Below are 27,324 nucleotides of genomic sequence, written 5' to 3' on the forward strand. Positions count from 1 at the left end.
TTATCCATTTTCCCTGAGATTCTGTGGCCTGAGACAATGCTGAAGAAGTAGGCATGGGTTAGGTTGATGACTTGCCAATCACAGAAGATAATAAGACATACAAGGATATTTGAGTTATACTAGAGCTCGCACTATATGCAAGCAAATAATGGCAAAAAAACATATACGGAAGCCATTGTACACCTGCGAATAGATGATGGACTAGACTGGAAGGTTTGCAAGGAGATTCAAGAGTTACTTTGAAAGAGAATTGGAAGAACCTGTTGAGTGACTGACTTCAAGGTCAAGAGAGAAAGAGACAGAATGATGCAGTGTTTCTTTCTTAAACAACTTAGTAGGTAGTAGTGGCATTTATAAAATAAAATAGGTTAAGGGAAACCTTTTAAATCGTAGCCTTTCCTAAAGCATGAAAAAATAATTTTATTACTTTACCAAAATTCAGTGTTGAAGCAAATTCTCGAGATATATGGGTTTTTTTGTGTGTGGGGGGGGGGGGGATGAGAAACAAACATGTTTGCTCCCAGTTTTCAGCCAAATATGAAGCACTGTTCTCAGCCTGTGAACACTTGACAGAGGCTCTCTCTTCAACCGAGAAATCTGAGATGCTCAATTTGGGAGCATTTCCTTCAGTAACAATGACGTGTTGACACAGTGCCACACAAAACTGATGCCCTGCCCCATGACGCTAACCTCACAGAGTAAATGATGATGACTTAGGAACCCAGGGGAACCCCACTTCTTCCGGTTCCTCTCTGAACCCCTATCGTTAATAGACATTGTTCCAGCATCACACAGAAGCAAGGAAGCTGCATCAGCAGAAGAGAGGTTTTCTTTCCTTCTTAGAACCCTGCCCTTTAAGAGATGGCTAAGCCCCTTGAGGTGCTGCTGAGAGCAGCCAGACCATTGAAACCAGGCCCCCAGAAATTACTCTGGTGAAAATTTCCCACTTCATTTATAGCTTTTACCTCTTTGCTACTTCCCAATCTGGGCTTCATTTGACAACCACGATCACATGCATGCAACCCCCAATTTAGATTTTGGGCTTACTTCCCCGAGGATGCCAGGGTAGCTATCAGTCATCTTTCTCTTATTAACCGAGGTCTCAGTCTGGATCTCAGGTATATATCGGCTTCATTTTGGCTAAGTCTTTCTGAGTGTGTCCACTCTAGCCTTAGACCAGCTCAGGCTCCCTAGCTCTGATGTGTTCCTAACTCTTAAGCAACTCCAGTTAGGATCCTGTTTAGAACCTACCAGTCCCTTCTCCAACATGTAACCTTAGTTCAAATCCAAGACTATGGTGTGGCAACAAGGCAGTCACTAAATATATCATCATCTATACTTTACTTTTAGCCTATCTGGAACAATATGATTATCAGTAGCCCCCTATCCCTGATATTCAGTAAAAGAATTTCTTGAAAAGTTTACAGTCACTGGGGCACCTGGGTGGCTCAGTCGTTAAGTGTCTGCCTTTGGCTCAGGTCATGATCCCAGGGTCCTGAGATTGAGCCCCATATTAGGCTCCCTGCTCAGTGGGAAGCCTGTTTCTCCCTCTCCTTCTGCCTGCCACTCTGCTTACTTGTGCTCTCTCTCTCTATCTCTCTGTCAAATAAATAAATAAAATCTTTTTTAAAAAGGGAGAAAAAGAAAAGTTCACAGTCACAGAAAAATCAACTAATTCATTATTAACTATAGACTTAGTAAACATGTTAACACTGTACATTAATTCAGAGCATAGCGCAAAAAATGTATAACAGAATAAAACCCATTTTAGTGGAGTAAAACCTTCAAGGTTATTGAAACAGACTTGAGATTTTCTTTTTATGTGCAAAAATATGTTTATAATTATAAAATACCTCTCATACCTCCTTCCATCTGTTGGCTTTCCATGAAGGGCATCTGACAGATCTACAAGCTTTTTGAGTTCGAGGTTTCTGTAGGTGACTGCAATATTTTTCTTCTATTTTTCCTTGGAATTGGTCAATGCAAATCACCTCACGATACTTTAAACCTTTACCACAAGAAGCTGAGCACTGGAAAATAAACAAATACACATAATTAATTTTATCTTGACTAATTTATCTTCAAAATGTATAAAATGAAGAATCAAAACATCATTGCTTTGATGTTTTCATTAAGATAAAACTCTGGTTCCTCGGATTAGAATTTAAAATCTGTTCATCTGCCCTGGACCATCAATGGATGTTGATACCATAAGGTATCCATTAATTCCATAAAAAGTACTGATTGTCTACAGTATAGCAAGTATTCTTCTAGTATATAAATGTTTTAGATCTTTTAAAGGTAAAGACTAAAAAAAAAAAAAAAAAGACTATCTGAGGCTAACTCCTGTTATCACACATGATTTAATTTTAATTTTGTATGGTCACCACCTATTTTATTTTTAACCCCATGTTTCCCACACTGCAAAGTATACTTTGGATTAAAATGCAATGATTTCTTTATGCAGGGATGGAGAAAGAAAAAAATTATTTTTAAGTGCAATTCAGTTCAGCTTTTTTTTTTTTAATCAATCTGGGAAAAGGTCTCTCTATACTAGCAACCCTCCAATATACTCAGTTTTTTAAAAAAGGAAATTCTCGGGGTACCTGGGTGGCTCAGTGGGTTAAAGCCTCTGCCTTCGGCTCAGGTCATGATCTCAGGGTCCTGGAATCGAGCCCCGCATCGGGCTCTCTGCTCAGCACAGAGCCTGCTTCCCTCTCTCTCTGCCTGCCTCTCTGCCTACTTGTGATCTCTCTCTGTGTCAAATAAATAAATAAGCTCCACGTCACTCGGCATCAGGGAAATACAAATCAAAACCACAATGAGATATCACCTCACACCAGTCAGAATGGCTAAAATTAACAAGTCAGGAAATGACAGATGCTGGAGAGGATGTGGAGAAAGGGGAACCCTCCTCCATTGTTGGTGGGAATGCAAGCTGGTGCAACCACTCTGGAAAACAGCATGGAGGTTCCTCAAAATGTTGAAAATAGAACTACCCTATGACCCAGCAATTGCACTACTGGGTATTTACCCTAAAGATACAAACATAGTGATCCGAAGGGGCACGTGTACCCAAATGTTTATAGCAGCAATGTCTACAATAGCCAGACTATGGAAAGAACCTAGATGTCCATCAACAGATGAATGGATAAAGAAGATGTGGTATATATACACAATGGAATACTATGCAGCCATCAAAAGAAATGAAATCTTGCCATTTGCGACGACATGGATGGAACTAGAGCGTATCATGCTTAGTGAAATAAGTCAATCGGAGAAAGACAACTATCATATGATCTCCCTGATATGAGGACATGGAGAAGCAACATGGGGGGTTAGGGGGATAGGAGAAGAATAAATGAAACGATGGGATTGGGAGGGAGACAAACCATAAATGACTCTTAATCTCACAAAACAAACTGGGGGTTGCTGGGGGGAGGTGGGATTGGGAGAGGGGGAGCGGGCTATGGACATTGGGGAGGGGAGGCGAACCATAAGAGACTATGGACTCTGAAAAACAACCTGAGGGTTTTGAAGGGTCAGGGGTGGGAGGTTGGGGGAACAGGTGGTGGGTAATGGGGAGGGCACGTTTTGCATGGAGCACTGGGTGTTGTGCAAAAAGAATGAATACTGTTACGCTGAAAAAATAAATAAAATGGAAAAAAAAATAAAATAAAATCTTTAAAATAAAAAAAAAAAGGAAATTCTCTGTAAAGGTGTAAGTGAAATAATAACTTGACTTCATTTTTCAGCCAGTTGCCATTTAATGAGTGAAGCCAGGACAATGTAGTGGGAAGAGCTTGAACTCTGGTATTGAATACCATGTCTGCGTCTTAATACTTGCACGACTTCAGGCACATTTCGTTACCAGTCCAAGACTCCACTTCCCCATTTATAAAATGGAGATAGTAAGACCAGTATTACAGCAGATGAGATCAGGATGCAGGTGAGATCAAGAATATGAAAGGTCAAATCCAGTCCTATTATAAGTGGTACATCCTCAGTAAATATTAGCTTCCTCTTCTACTGTTGTCCTTTGTATAGTCTCAGGATGTTGGAAATTTTCAATGTGATATATGTACCAAGGAAAAGTTAAGCAAAGACATGGATTCCAGACAACTCCTCTCATACCTCTGAGACAGCTGTTCACATATGGTTTCATTTAGAAACATATACTGAGTTCAGAGAGCATGAGATAATATATTATACATTTTATCTATCAGTTCAAAGACTGTTAGAGTATCTAATACAGACTATTAAATGCTTTAAATATTTCAAATAAAAAATAGTGGGGGTGTAATTTATCTTTTTATGTTATCTGCAATACTGTATCTCATTTGTGTAGGCAATTAATTTAATACAGAGTCTTGATTATTAAGACTTATTACCATATCCTGAATGCTCTCTTTAACACAGCCTTACATGTCACTTAGAACATAATTAATTCTGTGAAAATCTCTAAGGGATCTTCGTAATTTGTGCATTCTTTCCTATTGACCTTCTCTTCTGGATCTACACACTTGCTCTACTCTTCCTGACTTGAGTACTTTTCAGTTTCTTGCCTTCCCTGTTTATTTTTCAAAGAGTATGGTATGATTTATATCAAAACATCACATATTATTTAGTATCAGGCACATATCATCACAAAGTATATGTACATGTTCACACAAGGAAATAATGCTTTTCCCCTTAGGTATATATTATTTTTTCTAATCTTTGTGCTCTTTAGAACAGAAGAATATTCACTACTCTTCCCGTCAGCCTCTTTTAAAAAGTAAGCATTACTGTGAATATTTAAGATCAACATAGGTGTTCTTATGGAAGATGTAAAAACATTTAGAATCTTATTCATTTTGTGATTATTGAGTTTCTACCATATGCCAAGAGTTGCAGACAGAGATTCATTAAACATCTCTTGCTTTTGCCCTTGATTTATTCTCAGAGTACTTATAATTTAAATGACACATACCACTGATTAAATGAATAATACCAAAGTAGAACATAGATAATATTAAACCCAATAAAGATCAGGAAAAATACACACGACATAAGGACCATTAAAATAATACAATAAAAATGATGGATTTAAGGAATTCTGAAAAGTAACCATTCTTTTCTGGGATGTTTGATAAGTACTCAAGGAGAAGGTGATATTTAAACTCAGTTTTGAAGAAGTGGGTTTGCTGATGGAAAAAATAGGTGGTCATATATTTGTTTAATATCCCTATATGGACATTGTTGACGTGTCTGTTTTGTAAAATTCTCAGAGTTCTAACAGTGCCAAGAATCCAAGAATCACACAGTAAGTATGCAGTGAACTATTGATATTTCTGATAAGAATGAGCAATTCATTTACAAAACTGTATAATACAAATAGGGGACACTGTAGATCCTCCTTTAGAACTGAGCAATATATTTCCTCTCTGAGCAATATCTATGAATAGGATGTAAACTCACACATTGTAGTATACTGTCAAAGTCAAGATTATTCTTCACAAGACCCAACAGTGTCTCCTACTCTAACTCAACATCATCTTTCTCTTCTCCATTATTCCAATCTTTAACCAAGACTATTATTAAACATAATTTTAAACATTTTTTGTTCCAAAACTGACAATGGCTCTCTATGATCTTTAACAGCAAATCAAAACTTATATTCTTCCTTGTTTTCTTGATCCACTAGACTTCAGTCAGCATATCTTTCTGACCTTCTATCTGTTACTTTTCAATATGCAGTGTTGCTCTACTTAGGCATTTCACGTTCACTCAATAAGAGCGCCTAATTTATGTTATTTCTTTTTACCTCAACTAATCACTTCCCCTGGTGCTTTCTAAATGTGACTTATCCTTAAAGCTCTAAGTCAGTCCCCTGTCTAAGGTAAATACATATCAATCTTTCACTTCTCTGAATTCTTCTGAGTCTCACTGTTTTTCTCACTTCATCATTTTCTACTTTTGTCACACACTTTATCTACCCAGACTTCTGGAGGTCAAGGACATTTTAGAGATTACCCACATCACCCACAAAATGGCAGGTCCAATAAATATTGGCTGATTAATTGATGTTGATCCTTGTTGCAAGCAATTCTTATTTGTTTTTGTTAAAATCTAAAGTAATTTATAAAAACATTTAAAATTCCTTGAAATGTATTTATTGCTTTATAAACACAAAGTTTCTCTAGGAAAGTAGGACAAAAAGTACAAAATCAAAGAACTGCAAAGTAAATTATGCCTGGTCGCACTTTTAAAGTAGTGCTTCCTTTCCTCTTCCTTTACTCCTCTTCCTTTGAAGAGGAGTAAATACATTATTTTATCATGTCTGATGAGTTCCACATGAGGATTTAAGTAAAAGAGAACATTTAGGCAAAGAATAATGTTTTAGTTGGAATGAGGTAGTCATAAAGTAAATAACTAGTGAAATGCTACTCTCTTTCTCTCACACCACAATACATTCTGATTTGTAAAGATACCACAAAATAGCTCACTTGATAGGATACTCAATATGAGAATTTTTTTTTCCTCTGGCACCCCAGCAATTTTTTTCTTCTATTTTATATTTCGGATACTGTCCTACTCCCTTGAGATTTTATTAACACTATATAGTTTCCACCATTCTTGTCAAGAGAACTCTTAAAAATCACCCCTATTGTCCTTAGTTGACATAGTCTTAAATTCTGAGATATATTTTCCCAAGTACCATGAAATAGTAGATGTAGGATACAATCCACTTCAGAAATAGCAACACCAAATACAGATAACCTGAACTGACTATTCCTGTAAATTAGGTAAAGACAAATATCTAGGTATGGAAAAGAAAACATGTGAAACAAATGGAGAATTTGCAAGCCCTAAAAATGCAACAGAATCTCCTTGGATGGCACTTTCAGTTCCAAGATGGAATTTTGGAATTAACCATTGTAATAGGATTAACCTGGAACAAGTCTATTCTTGTTTTTAAAGTTGTGCATAATTCCAGGATAAGATTACTTTTGATATTTGAGGTGTGATTATTTTGTTAAAAATATTACAGAAGAGCGAATTAGTTGACAGTTTGTTAAAGATGTTGATTCTAGATACTTAAATTGTTAAAACAAAATAGAGCAATGAATTTTATTTAGCTCCAGTTCTAGGAAATGGAAAACATCACCATCAGATGCACAAAAAGGTACTCAACATCACTAATCATCAGGGAAATGCAAATCAAAACCACAATGAGCTATCATATCATACCTGTTAGGATTATCATCATCACCAAAAAAAAAAAAAAAAAAAATGAGAGAGAAATAATTACTCTGGTGTTGATGTAAAGAAAGGGAACCCTTGTGAACTGTTGCTGAGATTGTAAACTGTTACAACCACTGTAGAAAATAGTACAGAGGATTGTCAAGAAATTAAAAATAGAACTACCATATGATCCAGTCATTTCTTTGGAGAATTCACCCATAGGAAATGAGAACACAAACTTGAAAAGATATCTGCACCCCTACATTCATAGCAGCAATACTTACAAAAGCCAAGACACGGAAACAACATACGTCCATCAATGAATAAATGGATAAAAAAGCTGTGGTATAAATATATACTATGGGATATTATTCTACCATACACTTGGAGAAAATCCTGCTATTTGCAACAATATAGATGGACCTCAGGGGAATTATGCTAAGTGAAATAAGTCACAGAAAGATAAATACCATATGATCACACTTATATGTGGAGTCTTAAAAAAAGAAACAACTTAGAGATCGGATTTGTGGTTACCAGAGGTGGGTGGGGGAAGTGAATTGGAGAAAGGTGATCAAAGGTACCTAGGTATAGCATGACTACAGTGAACACTGCCATAATATATATAGGAAATTGTTGAGACTAAATTCTAAGAGATCACAAGGAATTTTTTTGCTTTTTTTAAATCATATCTGTGAGATGATAGATGCTAACCAAACTTATATCAATGACCATTCATAATATGTCAAATCATTGTGCTGTATGCCTTAAACTTACACAATTATGTATGTCAATTATATCCAATAAAACTGGAAAAAAATTAGATGAAGTGAATTTTTTCTTTATTTCTAGATATCACATCATCTGTTAGTTATCTGCTGAAAACATAAGCACTCACAACCATATGGCTGGGTGTCACATCTATCCAATTGTTCATTGTGTGGTGATATTTGCTAATTTCCTCAAACAAGGAACACCTGCTACTAGGTGACAAAAGTATTCACACAATTTTTTTGTTTTAGGAAAGCTAAACACACAGAAATGCAATCATTACACATTACAAATCTAAATCCAGAAATCATTCCCTCAAGTGCAACTGGAGAAGCATCAAATTATAATGTACAAAATGGAGTGGCTTTTATTTAAACACAATTATAGCTAAAATATAATCAGGTATTGGAGTATCTCTTGAAATAATTTAAGAGAATTAGTTGTGTTTTCCTTAGCCTTAAGTAGCATTCCAAATAATCAATGAATTTCTCAATATAGGGACATGTATTATTTATCTTTAGTTTGATCTTTTTCAAAACTGAACTATGTTATGCTTCTGTAGTAGAGTTAAAATTTTTAATGGAAAATTTTGACCGTAGCTACTTTTTTTAGGATTTTATTTATTTGACAGAGAGAGACACAGTGAGAGAGGGCCAGTAAGGGGAGTGGGAGAGAAAGAAGCAGGCTTCCCGCTAAGCAGGGAGCCCTAGATGCAGGGCTGGATCCCAGGACCTTGGGATCATGACCTGAGCTGAAGGCAGATGCTTACACTTAAGGACTGAGCCATCCAGGTGCACCTTGAGCATAGCTATTTTGCAAGAGAATTTTTTAATGCTTTGGTGATTATATGTTAAATGTCTTAATAACACTATCAGAAAACAAGATTTATCTATGAAATGATATTATAAGGAAATGATAGTTTCAGATCAAGATAGACCGTAAATTAGATATTTTGTGGAGTATATCACTTGTGGGCATGCATTCATGCATGTGTGTTTTATCTATTCCTTTCGATTTTTAAGAAGCCTGTAACATTCTCTAAATAAAATAAAGAGGCTATCTCTGAACCCCAGGAACAGCATGGTTTTTGAAACCTTCAGCAAGCCAGTAACACCTACATAGCTATGAGAAGAGCCCAATTAGAGTAAAATCTTAGATACGAGTTTTATACAATTACTCAGTGATTGGGAGCATGCCCCACATTGGTGGAACACTATTTTAAATGGTGTTCTCCTCAGTTATTAAAGAAGTAAAACATTAGCACAGTTAGAATAAATAACCAGAATATACTAGAATAGGGTATTCCTGTGTTTAAACAAAAAATGACAAAATATGCATATTAAGAGTAGGATGTCAACTCTGCAAAATAGTACTGCTACTGTTCCTTTAATTCAATGCATATGTGCACTAAAAAGTAAGATACTAAATCTATCAACAGGGACCGTATTCATACTATTTCCTGAAAGATTATACCTAGAGTTTTAAAGTTAAATGGAGTTTGAAAATTCTTTTTAACCTGTTACAGACATTCTTTGACTATGCAGCTTTAACAAACCAAGACAGCATTTGGTCCTAAAAATAATCACTACTGAAATAGTTCATACTCTGTTTGCCTCTAATTTAAAATTTGCAACTTCAGACATATAACATTTTTTAAAGTCAGATTCATTTGCAAAAATGTTTTTAGTCCCCAACTTAAAGTACAAAGAAATATATTATTAACAAACATATCTAGCAAACTTTCTTTACATTCACATCACTGGGCTAATAATAACATTTTAATTTCTATTTCATGTTCTAAAATACTATTTCTAAATATTTATGTATATTGTATATATATATTTATGTACACAGTGAATTTATGGTTCAAAACTAACAGGAGTATCTCATGTGTAATTAATTTGGTTAATTCAATTGGAAGTACTATTTAAAGATAACTTATTATAATTGTTAATATTTTCTAAATTATGACTTTGGAAAATTTTTGTGATTATTTTCACTTTCAAATATAAAATCTGATGTAAAGTTGCAATAATTAATGCAACTACTTCACAGAAACTTTCATTTACCATATAATATTATTTTCTACACACAAAATACTAGAAAATCAGAATGAAAAGTCATCTCAGTGAAAGATAACTAAAATCCTCAATTATTGGATTACTTTCTTCAATAATAAGGTTTGATGAACAATCACTACAAACATGCCAAAATTTATTTTGCTATATGAAATAGTAAATGTAATTCTAGTTCAAAACGTAAGCACTGTGCATAGCAAAAGAAATAGGAAGACCTGTCATTAGTTTAAGTCTTGTAACTTATTCTTTTAGTTTTCTAGTAGTATAGTATAGTTTGGGGATAATGAACATTTCAGACTCTTCTATAAAATCTGTTTAGCAAGTGGAACTCATCTAAAGAGTTCCTGTTTAGAGTTTTTATTGACTCATTGAGTAACATAAATCTTTGCAATCATAAGGTAATAGGATAAATGTTATTGTCAATATGAGAAATATAAATCTTAAGTAATTTTGATAATTCTCTAGGGGCCATTATTGTAAGTTTACTTTTTCTTAATGTCTTTATACAACTCACAACAACTGGGATGTTCCTTTTGTAAGACCATATGGCACATTCCATGATGAACACCCCACCCTTGTCCCCTGGGAGCCAACATCCAGAATCATGAGCCTCTGCCTCCCTGGATGGAACAAAGTAGAAAACTATTCAGTGTGGGTAGACCGTAAAAAGGTAAAAAGATCAGAAAAATGACTAAAGCATGCCTTTAAAAAAAATGTTGACTTTTATTGGAGAAAGACAACTACCATATGATCTCCCTGATATGAGGACATGGAGAAGCAACATGGGGTGTTAGGGGGATAGGAGAAGAATAAATGAAACAAGATGGGATTGGGAGGGAGACAAACCATAAGTGACTCTTAATCTCACAAAACAAACTAAGGGTTGCTGAAGGGAGGGGGGGTTGGGAGGGGGGGGAAGAGGGGTTGGGAGGGGGGAGGGGGGTTATGGACATTGGGGAGGGTATGTGCTATGGAGAGTGAAGTGAAGTGTGTAAACCTGGCGATTCACAGACCTGTACCCCTGGGGATAAAAATACATTATATGTTTATAAAAAAATAAGAAATAAATAAAAAATTTCAAAAAATATTGACTTTTAAGGCATTACTATAGTAACATTTACAAAATTCTTAAAAGCAAGTGCCAGCAGAATAGCAGGATTTACCATTTCAAATTTCTCCAAGTGTTTTTGTGCTGGCTTTGTGAGTGAACAGAAATAAAGCCAAGAAGCTTACTTTCAAGTAAGGTTATAAAGGTCTGGAAAGGACTATACAAAGAGAATTCTCAGATGAGAAGCAAAAAATGATATCTGTGAATGCTTTCACAAGACAGAGTTGAAATAAAAAGAACAGTATCCATTGAACATATTTATGTCTACTTATCATATGTAATAATAGCTGTGATGCAAGAATATTTTAGGGATTAATTTCAATGAATTTAAGCTAATTTCAGAATTATCTTAGTTAGATTAAAAATGAATTCTTTGGGTCAAGTTTCAGGTGGGGTTTCACAGTTTTTACTTTTGGAAGTAGAGGACAGAATAAAAGAGCACAGGATTTGGAATCGGGCACCCACATTTTAATCTCTTCTGTCATTAGTTGAGCAACCTTGGGCTAGGTGATTAACCTTGCTGATCTTCAGTTATCTCAACAGAGACTGGCAATAATAAGACCTATCTCAAGTAGTTGTGAGATTAAAGGATAACATATGAATAACCTAAAACAGTGCTTGACACAATTCTCTAAATGCATATTAATCTTCCATTCCCCTTTCTTTTTCTTCCTCTCCTAATCCTGAGGAAATACAAAATGCTGAAAATACAGTCAATGACATGGCTTTCTCTATGAAACACTTGAATGGAACATAAGGATTGTGCAAGGCTCATACATTCAGATTTCATTCAGCGATGAGATAGAAGGGTAATCACCCCAGTGGAATCCCAGTAAAAGCTTATCTTGTTCTCCCTGGGAAAAAAGATCTGCTTACCTAGATGCTGAAAAACACATCAGGTGCACCTTAAATTATAGTCACAGTGGGCACAAGGAAGAAAAATTGGAAGGGAAGGCAAATAGACATCTGACTTAAAAAATTAACAAGTTTCTGTTAAAAGTGGTGAAGTGACCACATGTATTCATTTCCTCTTCATCATCTTTTTTCATCCCACAAAGTCAGAGTGAATCAAATACATTTCAATAACTTTGGAAGATCTAAAGAGGATAAAAGGAATGAAGAAGACCAATGAGAAGGAAGACAAACTTGCACCGGCAGAGCCAAGAGGCTCAGCAACAGATGCGAGGGCGGGTATAGCTCCTCTTACACACATTAGCAAGATCAGCAGCTTATTCTCTGCAGAAATTAAATGTGTGCATGGGGGAGCTTCTGAATTGGGAATGCTGAAGGAAAAATTGTGGAATTCCACACAATGAACTCTTGACCCTTACTTAGTCTCTCTGTCCATATTATTCTTGCTTGCAGACAAGGCATTAGAGGGTCCTTCTCTGAGAAACTCGGTCTCCAAAAGAACAGACCTTCAAGTATTGACTCACAGGGGAAACCAGTTACTAAACTCTATGCAAATGCAGAGTTTCCAATTAATTCTCTAGTGCCTCATTTTCAAATAATAATGAGCTGCAGAAAATCATCAACTTTTGAAGAAAATCTTTGGTAGGAAAAACAGAAAACCATTCCCACCATCACCTTAGAGAAAGGGTATGAAAATTAAAGAGATAATCAAGAATCACTCCTCCAAAAACTGTAATTAATGTAAGAGAATAAATACCGTCTGATGAAATAAGAATGGGTTACTATGACCTCAAAACAATCAGAAGGCAAGAAAAAGCTTCTGATAATTAAAAACATAACTGAAATAACTCAGGAGATAGTTTAGATATTGACAGTTTCCCACTGAGTAAAACCAAATGACAAAGATAGGAGAATATAAAGAGAATTAAAGGATCAATCCAAGAATCCTAATATCCAACTAGAATGAGTTCAGTAAAGAAAACCGTTCCATAGAAATTATTAAAAAAATTCTGAACACAAGTCCCCTTAATGAAAGGGCCTAAAAATGACTAGCAAACTGAATTTTAAACACACAAAGTTGCCTCATCATGAAATATTGGAATGATAGGGATAAGGATACCAAAACCTTTAGCAGCATAGAGAGAAAGATAAGGGCACATAGCACAGATCAGAATTCAGAATCACCAGCCTTCTCAATAAGTAGGTCAGAATACTGGAAGATAATGACTAAAAAATTCTAGGGAAATTTTTTATTTCACTTATGTGGGACTTAAGAAACAAAACAAAGAAAAAGATAAAGAGAAAAATGCAAAGAAAAAACCTCCCACACCAGACTTTTAAATACACAGAACAAAATGGTAGTTGTCAGAGGGGAAGTGAGTGGGAGACGGGTGAAAGAGACAAAGAGGGTTAAGAGGTACGAACTTCCAATTACAAAATAAGTCACAGAGAAGTATAGCACACTAATTTGAAAAGACGTATGCACCCCTATGTTTACTGCAGCATTATTTACAAGCCAAGATATGGAAGCATCCCAAGTGTCCATCCATAGATGAATGGATAAAGATGTTGTGTATTTATACAATGGAATGTTACTCAGCTGTAAAAATGAATGAGATCTTGCATTTGCAGCAACATGGATGAACCTAGAGGGTATAATGCTAAGTGCATTAAGTCAGACAGAAAGATAAATACCATATGATTACACTCATATGTGGAATTTATGAAGAAAGAAAAAGCAGACCAAAAAAAAAAAAAAAAACACTCAAATACAGAGAATTGGTGGTTACCAGAAGGGCAGTAGGTGGGGAGATGAGTGAAATAGATAAAAATGATTAAGAGAACGCTTATTGTTATGAGCACTGAGTAATGTGTGGAATTACTGAATTATATTACACATCGGAAACTAACACAACACTGTATGCTAATTATACTTCAATAAAAATTATAGGAAAAAATTGAGGGAAATTATTCTCAAACTAGAATTCTATACCCATTGAAATTATTAGTCAAATACGAGGACTGATTAACGACCTTTCCATGTTTGCAAGATGGAAAAATGTATCACCCGTTTTTCTTTTTTTAGGAAGATGTATAAAAGTGAGAGAGGAAATTTTGAAAAGAATTATCTGATGCAAGAAAATGTCACCAAAATCGAAGATGAGTAAAAAGACGTCAACAGGATGAGAGAATGGGACAACAAGGTTAAGTTCATCCAGGCCAGATCAGAGAAGGAAGATTTTATTTTGGAGGAGGGTATCTGTCTGCAAGGTGTCTAGGAAAGAGGAAATATCTGGACATTTAAGAAAAAATGTTCAAGGAGATTTTACATACCTGTTTAGGCACCTGAGAGAAACACTAGCGGTTGGACATTTAAAAAAACTAAGCAACAGTTTAAACAAAGCTTTTTTAAAAAAATTCATTTATTTGTTTGACAGAGAGAGATACAGCGAGAAAGAAATGGCATGAGCAGAGGGAGTGGCAGGCAGAGGGAGAGGGAGAAGCAGGCTCTCTGCTGAGTAAGGATTCCGATGTGGGACTTGATCCCAGAACCCTGGGATCATGACCTGAGCTGAAGGCAGATGCTTAACCCACTGAGCCACCCAGGCGCCCCTAAACAAAGCTATTATTAACTCAAGGAAAATTAAAGAGTTGTATAAGAAAGGAACAGTGCACAACAGTATAGACACTGGCATAAGGAGCACTATTAACTGAAATTTATTTAGAAGATAGGGTTAGCGGCCTTATATAAGAGAATTAAAATCTCAACCTCTATTAAATGAAGCCAATAGGTAACATTATTTGATGCAACACAAAATAGCAGGAAAAGCCTATTAATTGGAAATATGGTGGCAAATACCAGAAAACAGAAGAATTTAAAGATTATTTCTGGGGTAGGAAAGACTACACAGGAGATAGCTTTTTCTTTACCAATATTTTAGCACCATCTCTTAACTATGTACATGTGTCCCATCAATAAGACTATTCAAAAACTATAATCAATGATATTTCATTCATTAATGAAGATTAAGGTCAAACTGGAGAGTTGCCTTGAGACAACTAGGTCCACCCTAGGTCCACCTTGTCATGGAGGATGTTATTAGCTACTTTATGAAGACAAGTAAAGTATGCTTCCTGATTTACTTGTGACATGAAGTTGAGAGAACTTATTTAAAAGTCACATCTGGGATTTAAATGAAAACTTGAAACTAAGAAAAAAAAGTCAGGCATGAGAATAAAAAGTAAATGAGTTGAGGCTAGAATAAAAAGTAACAGAATAGAAATCAAAGTTCTACACCCTAGCTTAAAAATATTATCTACTGCTAAGGATAAATAAAATGATTAATAACAGTATCACATCTAGGTTTATACTGATGTAAGATCAGTATAAGAAAAACTGAGTGACTACTAAAAACAAATTTGATGCAATATTGAATATATTAGGTGCAGCATTCACACCAAGGATCATGATATTCTTTACAGCTCGACCATTTTGCTAACAAATGAAATTCTACATGTCACATTTTGAAAACAACCACAAAGGAGATTGGGATGGTTAAAGAATTAAAAAAGATACATTTAACCAGAAACACAGAAGAATAACCGCCCTTAAATATTCATCCTGTGAAGGAGAAATTTAGTACATTCTTTCTTCAGTGTATAAAATGAGAATTACAAGTGAATCTTTCCTACATACTGGTTTCAGCTCAAAGCAAAGAACAATCATATAGTTTTCCTGAAAAGAAGTAGTCTATATTGTCCTGTGGTATGGTCTCCAATTTCAGGAAGATTTGCTAGACATGGAAACTGTATACGTCAGTGGAGAAAATTGAATTTATGCTTTGTGTAGGATATGAAAATTGAAATTCCCAATTTTAAAGATGGGATACAAAAAAGAAAGAAAGAAAGAAAGAGAGAGAAAGGAAGGAAGGAAGGAAGGAAGGAAGGGAAAGGGAAAGAAAAGAAAAGAAAAAAGGAAAGAAAAGAAAAAAGAAAAAGATGAAGGAAGGAAGGAAGGAAGGGAAAGACCACAGTGTTTTTCAAGCATTTGAAGAATCACTATTTAAATCTTTAGATATGTATTTAATAGGTTGACTTAAAAAAATTCTGTTTCCTCAAATGAGAAAATGCAATCTTTTTTTTTTTTTTTTTTTTTTAAAGAGAGAACAAGCTTGGGTGTGGGGAGAAGGGCAGAGGGAAAGGGAGAGGGAGAGGGAGAGAGAGGAAGAGAGTGAGAGAGCAAGAGAGAGAATATTAAGCAGGTTCCAAGCTCAGCATGGAGCCTAACATGGGGCTCCATCTTACAACACTGAGATCATGACCTGCATCTAAATCAAGAGTCAGATGCTCAACTGAGTCACCCAGCACCCTGAGAAAAAGCAAATTTCTGCATACCTGTACTAGGGGGGCATCTTTGGTAGAAGGCGAATAGGTCATTTCTTACTTAGTTCTTTAGAATTATAGAATACATCTCAGTTTTATATATTGGCCCTCTCTTATTATGACATCACTTACCTGAATGAAATCCTGAAGTTAATACCAGGACTTCAAAATTTTAGTTTCTGAGAAAATAGGCTCCCCCAAAGAATCTGCTTTTTATTATCTTAATCACAGCTAAAATTTTTCCAACCAATTTCTCTTTTAAAAAGTCCTCTAGAGCTTTCCTAAGCATTAAAAGGTATATAAAAAAATTCCCAATGTATAAGTGAGATTTACTCCCAAGTTTTCCCCAAGTTTTGACTTACAAAGTATAAAATATTCTCATAGCTTGAGTGCCAAATTTGAAGACAATATTGAATTTCATAAAATGCAAAAAAATCTCCAAAGCTCTCAATATAAACCATAATCTTAAATGACTTACTCTACCATATCTAAATAAAGGGAATATCTTAACATAACAAAATTGAATATTAGGATGATTTTCCTGTAGGAATTGTGTGGCAGGAAAAGCAGCTAGACTTTCTACTAAAATATACCCACACATTAAAGATGTTGAAGAATTATGAGTATTCTAAACTTAAGAACAGAAACCATATCTATGTTTACTGAACAAGTATATGCCATGTAGAATGAAACATGAGAAAATATATACAAAGATCTTTTAAATATGCAATCTGTTTTATATGAATGAGATAGTGAATTTTGTTTTATAAAAATAACACAGAAAGGAAAGCTTCATGTAACAGATCTTTCTTCAAAATTTTTACTGTTGTTCTAATACTATGGGGTGCCCTGTGGATCAACAGAGATAAGGGCATCCTCCTGGATTCAAATAAAATTGAGATCTTGCCAATTTCAGCAAAGTAATGCTGGCATGGGGACAGTAGCCCATATGAGCTACTGTTTTTGAGCCTGGTCCCTAACACTAAAGAAATGCTTGGAGTGAGGAAGGAACCATGCCTGATTAATTTCCATACCACGAGGTATGAAAGTCCTCCAAAGCCCAGGAATCAACACTAGCGAACTTTCCCTCAGTTGGAAGAATGGGGATTCTCTCTGGTGGCAGAATAGGGAGTCTTTTTTTATTAATGTGGCAGTATAAATTGACTTTTTATTCTTTCGTTCTTCTAAAAATATAGTACATTACCACTTACAGAGCATAATCTACATTTTAATTCTTACACTATTTTTAATGGTATCCCAAATAGAATGTTATTAATCATAGAAAATGCTTTCTGGTTCTATCTATCAAATATTATATTTGGGTTTATGATAGATAAAATTGATTATAATGAAAAAAAAAACCTTCCATAAATATATATTTATACCCTGAAAAAAATTACAAGCTAGAAACAGAAATGATTCTGCTTTGGGCAAGCCTTCTTCCGACAATTTTAAAGACTACACCAAAGTTACATTCCACAGAAATCTAACTGTTTGATACAATATTTCAATTAATTCTATTTTGGAACTATTTTATAGTATTTGCTATTAAATAAGATCCCATTAAAATGAATATTTGTCTCAAAAATAAATTATGATAATCATCTCTATTTCTTATGATGAGTACTGGGTGTTATAAGTGATGAACCACTAAATTCTACAGCCGAAACAAATATTACATTGTATATTAACTGGAATTTAAATAAAAATTTGGAAAGAAAAAAAAAAAAACATTTACATCTGAAAAAACAAAAGGCATTTATATATGGCTAACAGTTTAGCCTTCTGTACAGTTCTTACATGTGACTCAAAGATTTTTATCTGATATTTTAAAATTTAAATTTTCAAAGGCAGGGTGCCTCAATGGTTCAGTGGTTAAGCCTCTGCTTTCAGCTCAGGTTATGTTTTCAGGGTCCTGGGATCAAGCCCCACATCGGTCTATCTGCTCAGTGGGGAGCCTGCTTCCTCCTCTCTCTCTGCCTGCCCCTCTGCCTACTTGTGATCTCTGTCTGTCAAACAAATAAATAAAATCTTAAAAAAAATAAATTCTCAAAGCTTTTTTCATATTTAGCTTATGTAATTACTAATTATTTTTAATAAATGTATTTATATTTCAAATCTTCATATTAAGAGCCAATTAAAATCAATATTTATCCTAAAATAATAATTTCAATTTGCTTTAATATTGTTTATTTATTTTTTTTTTTTTTTAATATTGTTTAGTTTGTTTGCTTTTTCATTGCTTTTGCTTATACTTGGTTCTTTCATACTCAGTCGTTAAAATCTTTTCCAGATAGCAAGCAATAGCAGTCCATCTATCAGTATATTGAACAGCAAGCTGTAAGATATATAAACTGTATGCTTTAAAAACAATAAAACAAAATATCCACCTTTCAATTCAGGACACAGGATATTATGTCCAGTATCTTCCATGTCGCTCTCACAATAGCACCCTTCTCCCCCTTTACCCTTCTCCCCCTTTTCCAGGGACTACTGCAACCCTTAATTTTTATTAATTATATCCTTCCTTTTCTAATTTTAAAATTATGTTGTATCTGTAAGGTTTCAAACTAGAAAGGAAAACCACTATGAATATTAGGAAATACGAGTTGTGTTACATGAATTAGTCATTATACAACTGTGAGAAGAGATGAGGAAGGAGAAGTGTAAAAAGGATCAGAAAAAATAACCATGCCTGGTATTAACATATCAGATCTGGCAGGAGGGTAGACAAATCCAGCTACTAGAGTGGAAGTACAAAGAGACTTGGTGGAATATTCAAGGGAATTGGCTCTTGGGGCTATTGCTTCATTTGTAACATGCATGTAAGTTTCCTCCATATCTACTAGTTGCAATATATAAAATCTTTTTTGAAAATATGTAATATTTCTTACCTCCTGACCCATTCCTGTTGTTCTCCTCCATACCAAGTGCTTTAAGATCTTATTTATTTGTCAGAAAGAGAGAGAGAGAGCACACAAGAATGCATAAGCAGTGAGAACAGCAGGCAGAAGGAGAGGCAGACTCCCAGCTGAGCAGGGAGCCTAATGTGGGACTCGGACTCGATCCCAGGATTCTGGGATCATGACCTGAGCAGATGTTTAACGGAGCCACCCAGGTGTCCCACAAAGTCCTTTGTAAATATCACTAACACATAATAGTTACTAGGTAAATATCTACTAAGTTTAACAAATGCACAAAGATTATAAATTCAAACGCCTGATAATGTCAAGTATAGACAAGGATGTGAAACAATTGGAATTCTCACTCAACCACCCTCACAAAACAGATACTTACTAAACCCAAACCTGTACATACACTAAGATTCAACTTCTGTCTACATATCCACAAGATCTCCATGCAAAAAACACGTGAGAAATATTTTTTTAGATTTTTATTTATTTATTTATTTGACAGACAGAGATCACAAGTAGGCAGAGAGGCAGGCAGAGAGAGAGAGAGAGAATGGGAAGCAGGTTCCCTTCTGAGCAGAGAGCCCAATGCGGAGCTCGATCCCAGGACCCTGGGATTATGACCTGAGCCGAAGTCAGAGGCTTTAACCCACTGAGCCACCCAGGTGCTCCTGTGAGAAATATTCTTAACAGCATATTTTTAAGTCTCAAGTTTAAAGCAATCCCAAATGCTTGTCAAGTGGAGAATCATATAAAACATATTTGCATACTCATAAGTCATACAATTGTATGTTCCTACTAGATTGCAGCGACAAACTACAGTTACAACCTGAATCTCACCGACATAATATTGTGACTCTCAAATTATCTAAGTTCTATTTATATAAAGTTCAAAGTCTGGCAAACATCTATATTTATGTCTGAACCCTTGGAGGGGTATAAGGACTATAATGGGGTACATGGGGGAATTTCTAGGGTGTTGATAGCCTTGGTTTGGGTGCTGACTACACAGATGTGTTCACTTTGGAAAATTCACTGAACTGTACCTTATTTTGCTGGATATCATATTTCCAAAAAATTTTACTTAAAAAAGTCCAGTTCAAATTAATTTCTCTTATACTAGAGTATAACTTGCTTCAGTAGATATTGTTTCCGATTGTTCAGTGTTACTAGCCTTATATACTACTTGGTTTTTAGCTCCTTGAAGAAAGAGAATTATTGGATAAGTGATAGTAAGCAAAATACATCGAGTTTCTAGATAATGGGCCCTAACCTTACCTACTGTTCCATTTAACCCTAAAAAAAATGTCCTCTTTAGGTAGTCACTGTTTTTTTTTAAATATTTTATTTATTTGACAGAGAGAAATCACAACTAGGCAGAGAGGCAGGCAGAGAGAGAGGAGGAAGCAGGCTCCCCGCGGAGCAGAGAGCCCGATGTGGGGCTCGATCCCAGGACTCTGGGATCATGACCTGAGCCGAAGGCAGAGACTTTAACCCACTGAGCCACCCAGGCGCCCTGGTAGTCACTGTTTTTATTTCAAGAAAACAAATTCTTAGAAATATTAATTTTCCAAAGTTCCATGAACTCAAACCTAAGTATTCTACTTCAATATTTACTCCTAACCACAAGATCCAGGATAAACTTAATATGTATATTGCACAGGGTCAAAGAATTATTATCTCTCTCCAAATTCTTCTGGTAAGTGAAAGCTTACATTTACATTTCTCTTGGTAAAATCAAGATTATGCTTCCTTACATGAGACTAGTTAGCGTAAAATCAGTTTATTCACCATCAAACTGTAGTTTGTAATAATAGTACTGCAGATTAACTTTTGACTTGTGCAAATGTAATTGCTCAAAATCTTCCATGATGACTTTTCTCAACTTTATTCTCTTGACAATAAAGCTCCTGATAGGATGTTCTCTTGTATATCTTTTCCTTCCATCTCCAAATGCCATTTCACCTCTTGACCAAAAATAGACCCATCAATACCCCTCCTGGCTGCTTCTACTCAATAATTTGTGTTGTAACTAGAAATATGTGAGTAACTGAATGATCCCTAAAATATCACCCTTAAGAAGAGCTCCCTTTGGACTCCCCAACTCTAGTCTGTCATTTTCAATGTGCTCATACTTTATGAGAATTGCTAAATCGTTTTCCTAAAACTCAGCTTTAACACCTACTTCAAAAATTTAATAGTTAATATATATACTCAGAATTTTTAAATTTTTAAAAAACTCTTAAGCATGATTCTTATTAATCCTCCTTGATATGACCCTGTCATAACTTTTTCAAGTTATTTAAATTTCAATTAACATACAGTATAACTTTAATTTCAGGTGTAGAATTTAGTGATTCAACACTTACAACACCCAGTGCTCATTACAAGTGCCCTCCTTAATCCCTATCATCTATTTAACCCATCCTCCACCCAGCTCCCCTCTGGTAACCATCTGTTTGTTTTCTATAGTTAAGAATGTGTCTTGATTTTCCTCTTTCTCCCCACTCCCACCACGTTCATTCATTTTCGTAAATTCCACAGGTGAGTGAAATCATATGGTATTTGTCTTTCTCTGACTGCCCAAGTTATATTTCTAACCTTATGCCCACCTGGTGTCTCTCACAAACCAATCTATTAATCAAAATGAATTTTTCCCACTTTTTCTGGCCTCTGGTTTTGCTACAGAATGGTCTTCCACCCCAACTCAAGTTCTATCCACCAAGGCCAATGCAGCCTCCTCCATAAATCCTTTCAAGTTCAGGCAACTGAAGTATACTTTCTCGGACTTTCCATGACACGTTTCTGCCTCATTACTTGTGTGTACATTTAATTTTCCCTGAACAGCGAGTCCTTGGAGGACAATATGTCATTCTTATCTTTAGTTTTCTACCATTCCTAGCCGAGTGTCTGATATAGATAGGCTCTTAATGATCTCGAATGAATCAACGATTTTTTTTTTTTTGAAGTTCAGTGGCCACCATTGCTTTCATAGTTATTTCCAAAGTCTGAGTTTCCCTGGGTCACAATCGCAAAATATCAAAAATCCGGGAAAATCAAAAGTTCAGAATGGTCTTAAAGGATCATTTTAGAATTCAACTGGTAAAGAATTTATGTGATTTACCAAAAACTTTGCAATATTTAATTCTCACAAATATATGTATATCATAATATATGAGACTTATTACAATGGTCATATTACCCTCTGGCAAGGGTATGAAGAAAAAGGAACTCTCGTCCACTACTGGTGAGAATGTAAACTGATGCAGCCACTGTGGAAAAGTTTGGGGGGCCTCAAGAAATTAAAAAGAGAACTACCATGGGATGTGGTTATTCTACTACTGATATTTATTCCCCCCAAAATGAAAACACTAATTTAAAAGGCCATATGTACCCATATCTTTGTTGCAGAATTATTTACAGTAACCCATATATAGAAGCAACCTAAGTGTCCATTGATAGATGGATATAGAAGAGGTGGTATATATACACAATGGAACATTACTCAGTCATAAAAAGGATGAGATCTTGCTATTTGTGACAACATGGAGGGACCAGATGGGTATCATGCCAAGTAAAATAAGTCAAGGACAAATAATGATCTCACTTATATGTGGAATCCTAAATGCAAACTAACAGAAACAGACCTATAAATATAGAGGACAGACTGGTGGTTGCCTGTGGGGGGAAAAGACAAAATGGGTGAAGGGAAGTGGGTAGAGGCTTCCAGTTATGGAATGAGTAAGTCACAGGAATGATAAGTACAGAGTAGGTAACGGTCAGTAGTACTGAAATAGCACTCTATGGTGACAGATGGTAGCTATACTCCTGGAGAGCATAGCATAGTGTAGAGAGCTTTAGAATCACTGTGTTGTATACCGTAAACTAATATAATATTGTGTGGCAACTATACAGCAATAATGGAAAATACAGAATTCATTCTAGTAATTTTCAGGAAATGAACATCATGGGAAAATGGAAATTCGTCACACAAGATTCAATTTTTTTTTTTTTGCATAATTGGTAACTAGATTTAAAAATCAGTTACTAACCTACAACAGGAACATCCCATGATAAACTTTTCTATATGGAGGTATGTATTTTCATGTGGTAATTTTTTTAGCTATGGAAGCTACTGAAATGACAAATTGGAATAAACCAGATTTGTAAACTGCTAGGAGAGTGTTGAACCAAGATTTTCAAAACGAATGAAACACCATCCCAACTTTTAAAAAAAAATTTAATTCCAGTCTAATTAGTACTATTAGTTTCAGATATACACTATAGTGATTTAACACTTCCACACCTCACCCAGTGCTCATCACAGCAAGTGCCCTCCTTGGTCCCCATCATCCTACCACTTTTTAAAAATGAGATTACTATCACAGTTCAGTAAGAAATTATTCATTAAAATATTTCTTATTCTAATTCACATTTGCATGTTTCAAAAATCATATATTAGCTTGTAATGTCTAAATATAAAAAAGGGGACATGATCAAAACTGAGAAATGTTATCTATGATCAAGGGATTAGAAATCAACTATCTAGAAAGTGTCAGAGAGACTCTTTAACAAGATTAATGCCAAAGTCTTTGTTGTTCCTGTGGTTTTATAGGAACTAAAATGGTCTTCTCAGACTACTGAATGGTAACAGAAAAACTAGTGTATCTAGAAGAGCTAATAATAATGCCTACATATCCTACATAAATAGGATCATCATGGACTACAGAGATACTGTAGAACACTTGTGAATATGTGGTTATAAAACATCTAAAAATCTATTTCCTGAAATTCTTAGATATTCTCAAGCATTATGTCTGGGAAAAGAGAATTACCATAGAAACATGTCCATTTTAATATAGATGTATAAAGAAAAACATGGCATAGCACCATTTCATGTTGAGTCTTTTAGATTTAACATTCTAACTTCATTCAATATAACACACTCACAAGTCTTTTTTAGGATATCATCTGTATATTATCTATTTAATTTTTCCTAGGTTTTACATTTCAAACCTGCAAGGCCCATTTGTATCTCCAAAATTATTTTCATTCCATCATATATCTTGGTCCACTTTCTTTTTGGTGAGACATGAAATCCACCTACACAAAGGAGGAAGATGCTGCAATTATGCACTAAACTATTCTAGCACAGGGACTTAGAACACCACTCATCTCTTGCTAGGTTATAATGGAATAGATTCTACCAGTTTAGCCCTTCTAGAAAAATCTACCAGCAGAACTATTGTGTTGTCAAGTACCACCCTCATTACTAATTCCTGGATAATTACAACCTATTAAGGTCCCAGGGCACAATGCCTAACATGTAGGAAAGGCTCACCTTTGGGAGAGTCAATGACTGTACTATAGACAGAGTAACAAATCAATGGAAACATGAGTTTGATACTTACTAATAATGTATGTGAAACTATGATAAACTAGGAATAGGTTTCCAGCTTTTTACTATGGCTATGTATAACTTTTCCAAACTTAAGAAAATTCATGACTGTAAGTAGTTTCACTGAGTTCTACACTCCACAAAGAACTGACAGTTTCTTGAAAACATTTCCACACACATTACCTTTCCCCTGGGCTGCTCCTGGTCTTAGGAGCAACAGAGGCAGGATCACGTTTCTTCCTGAGTGCATTTCATCCTCAGTGAGAGCTACAGTGGAAGGAGGCTCCCAACCCCAGAGTTCAGCCCTTGTGTTCTTTTGTTACACAAAACTGTGAAGGTGACAAACTATGGATTTACTGGGTATATGTTGCTACCACATGCTCATTGCTAAAAGAGCTTCTGTTTGTTGAAATACATTGTGTCATATGAGAGATTTAGTATAGTGCCTATGTAAATACATTTTAAAAAGAAACACTTCGGGGGAAAGCACTAGAATCTAGAAGATTCGTATATCAAGCTTTCATTTTTTAAAATGAATCTTCTCATTTTTGGAGGAAAAAAAATAATCCTTAATAGAAAAAATATGCTCTTTAGTTCTCTGGGATCATCATTAACCTCAGAACATAAATGATTGCATTCTAGGTAGACAATAAAAGTATTTAGGAAAATGAATCAGCTATATGAGACTTAATGGGAAAATAGAGAAATTATTATAAATTTAAAGAGCGTTTGCTAGAACAGTTTGATTACATACGTAATGTTCCATAGTATATATGAGACAAGAGAAAAATAAAACTTTTACTCACCTTTTAAAGACTGTTGGTCACGAGGTTTTACCTTACCAATAAATAAGTTTACATCATAGATTTTTATTGTTTATAAAATACAAATTTTTCTAGTATTTAAAATTGATAGCTAAACAATAGATCTTATGTTTTTAATCACCAATGTTCCTAATGGAATTAAAATATAACAATAGCTTAAATACTCAAATTATGAAAATATACACTATTCAGTAATTAAATGTTTAATAAGAAATTAATAGTTAGTTAATTTAAGAAAAATAGCACCAAGACAAAAGAGGCATTCATTACAATACAGGATCTTTCCAGGGACTTAAAACATTTTAGGTATTGATCCAAGTAGTAAAAATATAACATACATATGAATTATGCAAAGCACAAAGCCACAACACATGTCATTAATAAACAAGGGTTAAAATACAGTCATTTCACATTGACTAATCACAAAAATACAGTCATTAAGTTAACAGACATAGGTTAAGTTTTATTTCCTTAATCATGTTTATAAATTACTACAAGATTTTCCACAAGATGGAGAAAATTTAAATGTATATTTTCAACTTTCTTCCTAGTTACATTTTAATGATTTAACTTTATAATTCTGCTTTAAAATGAAATGTTTGAGATGTCATGTTTTTCATATATGTATATGTATGCATATATACACACATTTGTAATTTTCTAACCTAGTAAGTAGGATCTGCTGAAATTAAAGTTACCCTTGAAAAAATATTAATCTGATATGTTAATAAGAGGTATTCCAAAGTTAGGCTAATATATAGCAACACGAAGAGGTAAAAAGTTATATCTAGTTTTAACAAAAACAAAAAGACTTCAGATCCCTTAAACCCTTTTAATATAAAAGGCGAATTTAAGGAATAAAATTCTTCATACAGTAACAAATCCAGGCACTTTAATATATATGTACTTTATACCTATAAAAAGTGAATAAATAAGTTTGCAAAAACTCTGATATAAACATTGTGATTTTCAAAATTTCACCTTCAATTTATGAAAAAAAAAAAGACATTATACTTCCTCACTAGGGCAAAGACTGAATTATTCAATGAACTCCTTTTGAAACAGGCATGAGTAAACAATGAAGAATTGGGTACTGCTATGTACTATTTTGTAACTGTGGTCATTTTCTTGGTTATTGGTTTTTGTGAGGCTGAAAAAGTTATCTATGCACAGAACTTTACTGAACATTCAGGTTTTTTTCACTTACAATATCATTTACATACAAAGACCATGACACAAATATATTGGAATATAGTACTAGATACTTTCCAACACCATATATAAACATTGTGTGACACTGTACACCTTAAACTTACACAATGTTACATGTCAAGTATATCTCAAAACTGGAAAAAAAATATTGTCTAAATACCCTAGTGAATATTTGGAGAAGGTTAATAAACCTTGTAAGGTGTTTTAAAATATTAATTAAAAACACCTAAAATTGACCCCAAATGAATATTTGTAATGCTAAGAGTCTATAACTTTAAGTACATCTTGTCCTAGATTTTAAAAGCATCATGATGTTTATTAAATAGAACAGGGGTCAGCAAACTTTTCCCGAAAGGGCCAAATAGTAAATATTTCAGGCTTTAAGGGCTAGTCTCTATTGCAATAATTGTTGTACCAAAAGCAGCCATAGAAAATACTAAAAAAAAAATGTGGATCACTGTGTTCCAGTGAAACTTATTTACAAAAATAGACAATTGGC

The 27,324-nt window shown here is 34.6% G+C and overlaps 1 protein-coding gene across 1 annotated transcript in view; it reads right to left on the reverse strand.

Moving 5' to 3' along the window:
• The window catches only part of ADAMTS20 (ADAM metallopeptidase with thrombospondin type 1 motif 20), a 202,123-nt gene that overhangs the window by 56,674 nt on the left and 118,125 nt on the right, over positions 1-27,324 (reverse strand). The window contains exon 29 of the mRNA XM_046012763.1: positions 1,863-2,030. Coding sequence (XP_045868719.1) covers positions 1,863-2,030 — 168 coding nt within the window. The remainder of the gene's footprint in view (positions 1-1,862; positions 2,031-27,324) is intronic.

This window comes from Meles meles, chromosome 7 (genome assembly GCF_922984935.1).
Source record: "Meles meles chromosome 7, mMelMel3.1 paternal haplotype, whole genome shotgun sequence".
Lineage (NCBI taxonomy): Eukaryota > Metazoa > Chordata > Mammalia > Carnivora > Mustelidae > Meles > Meles meles.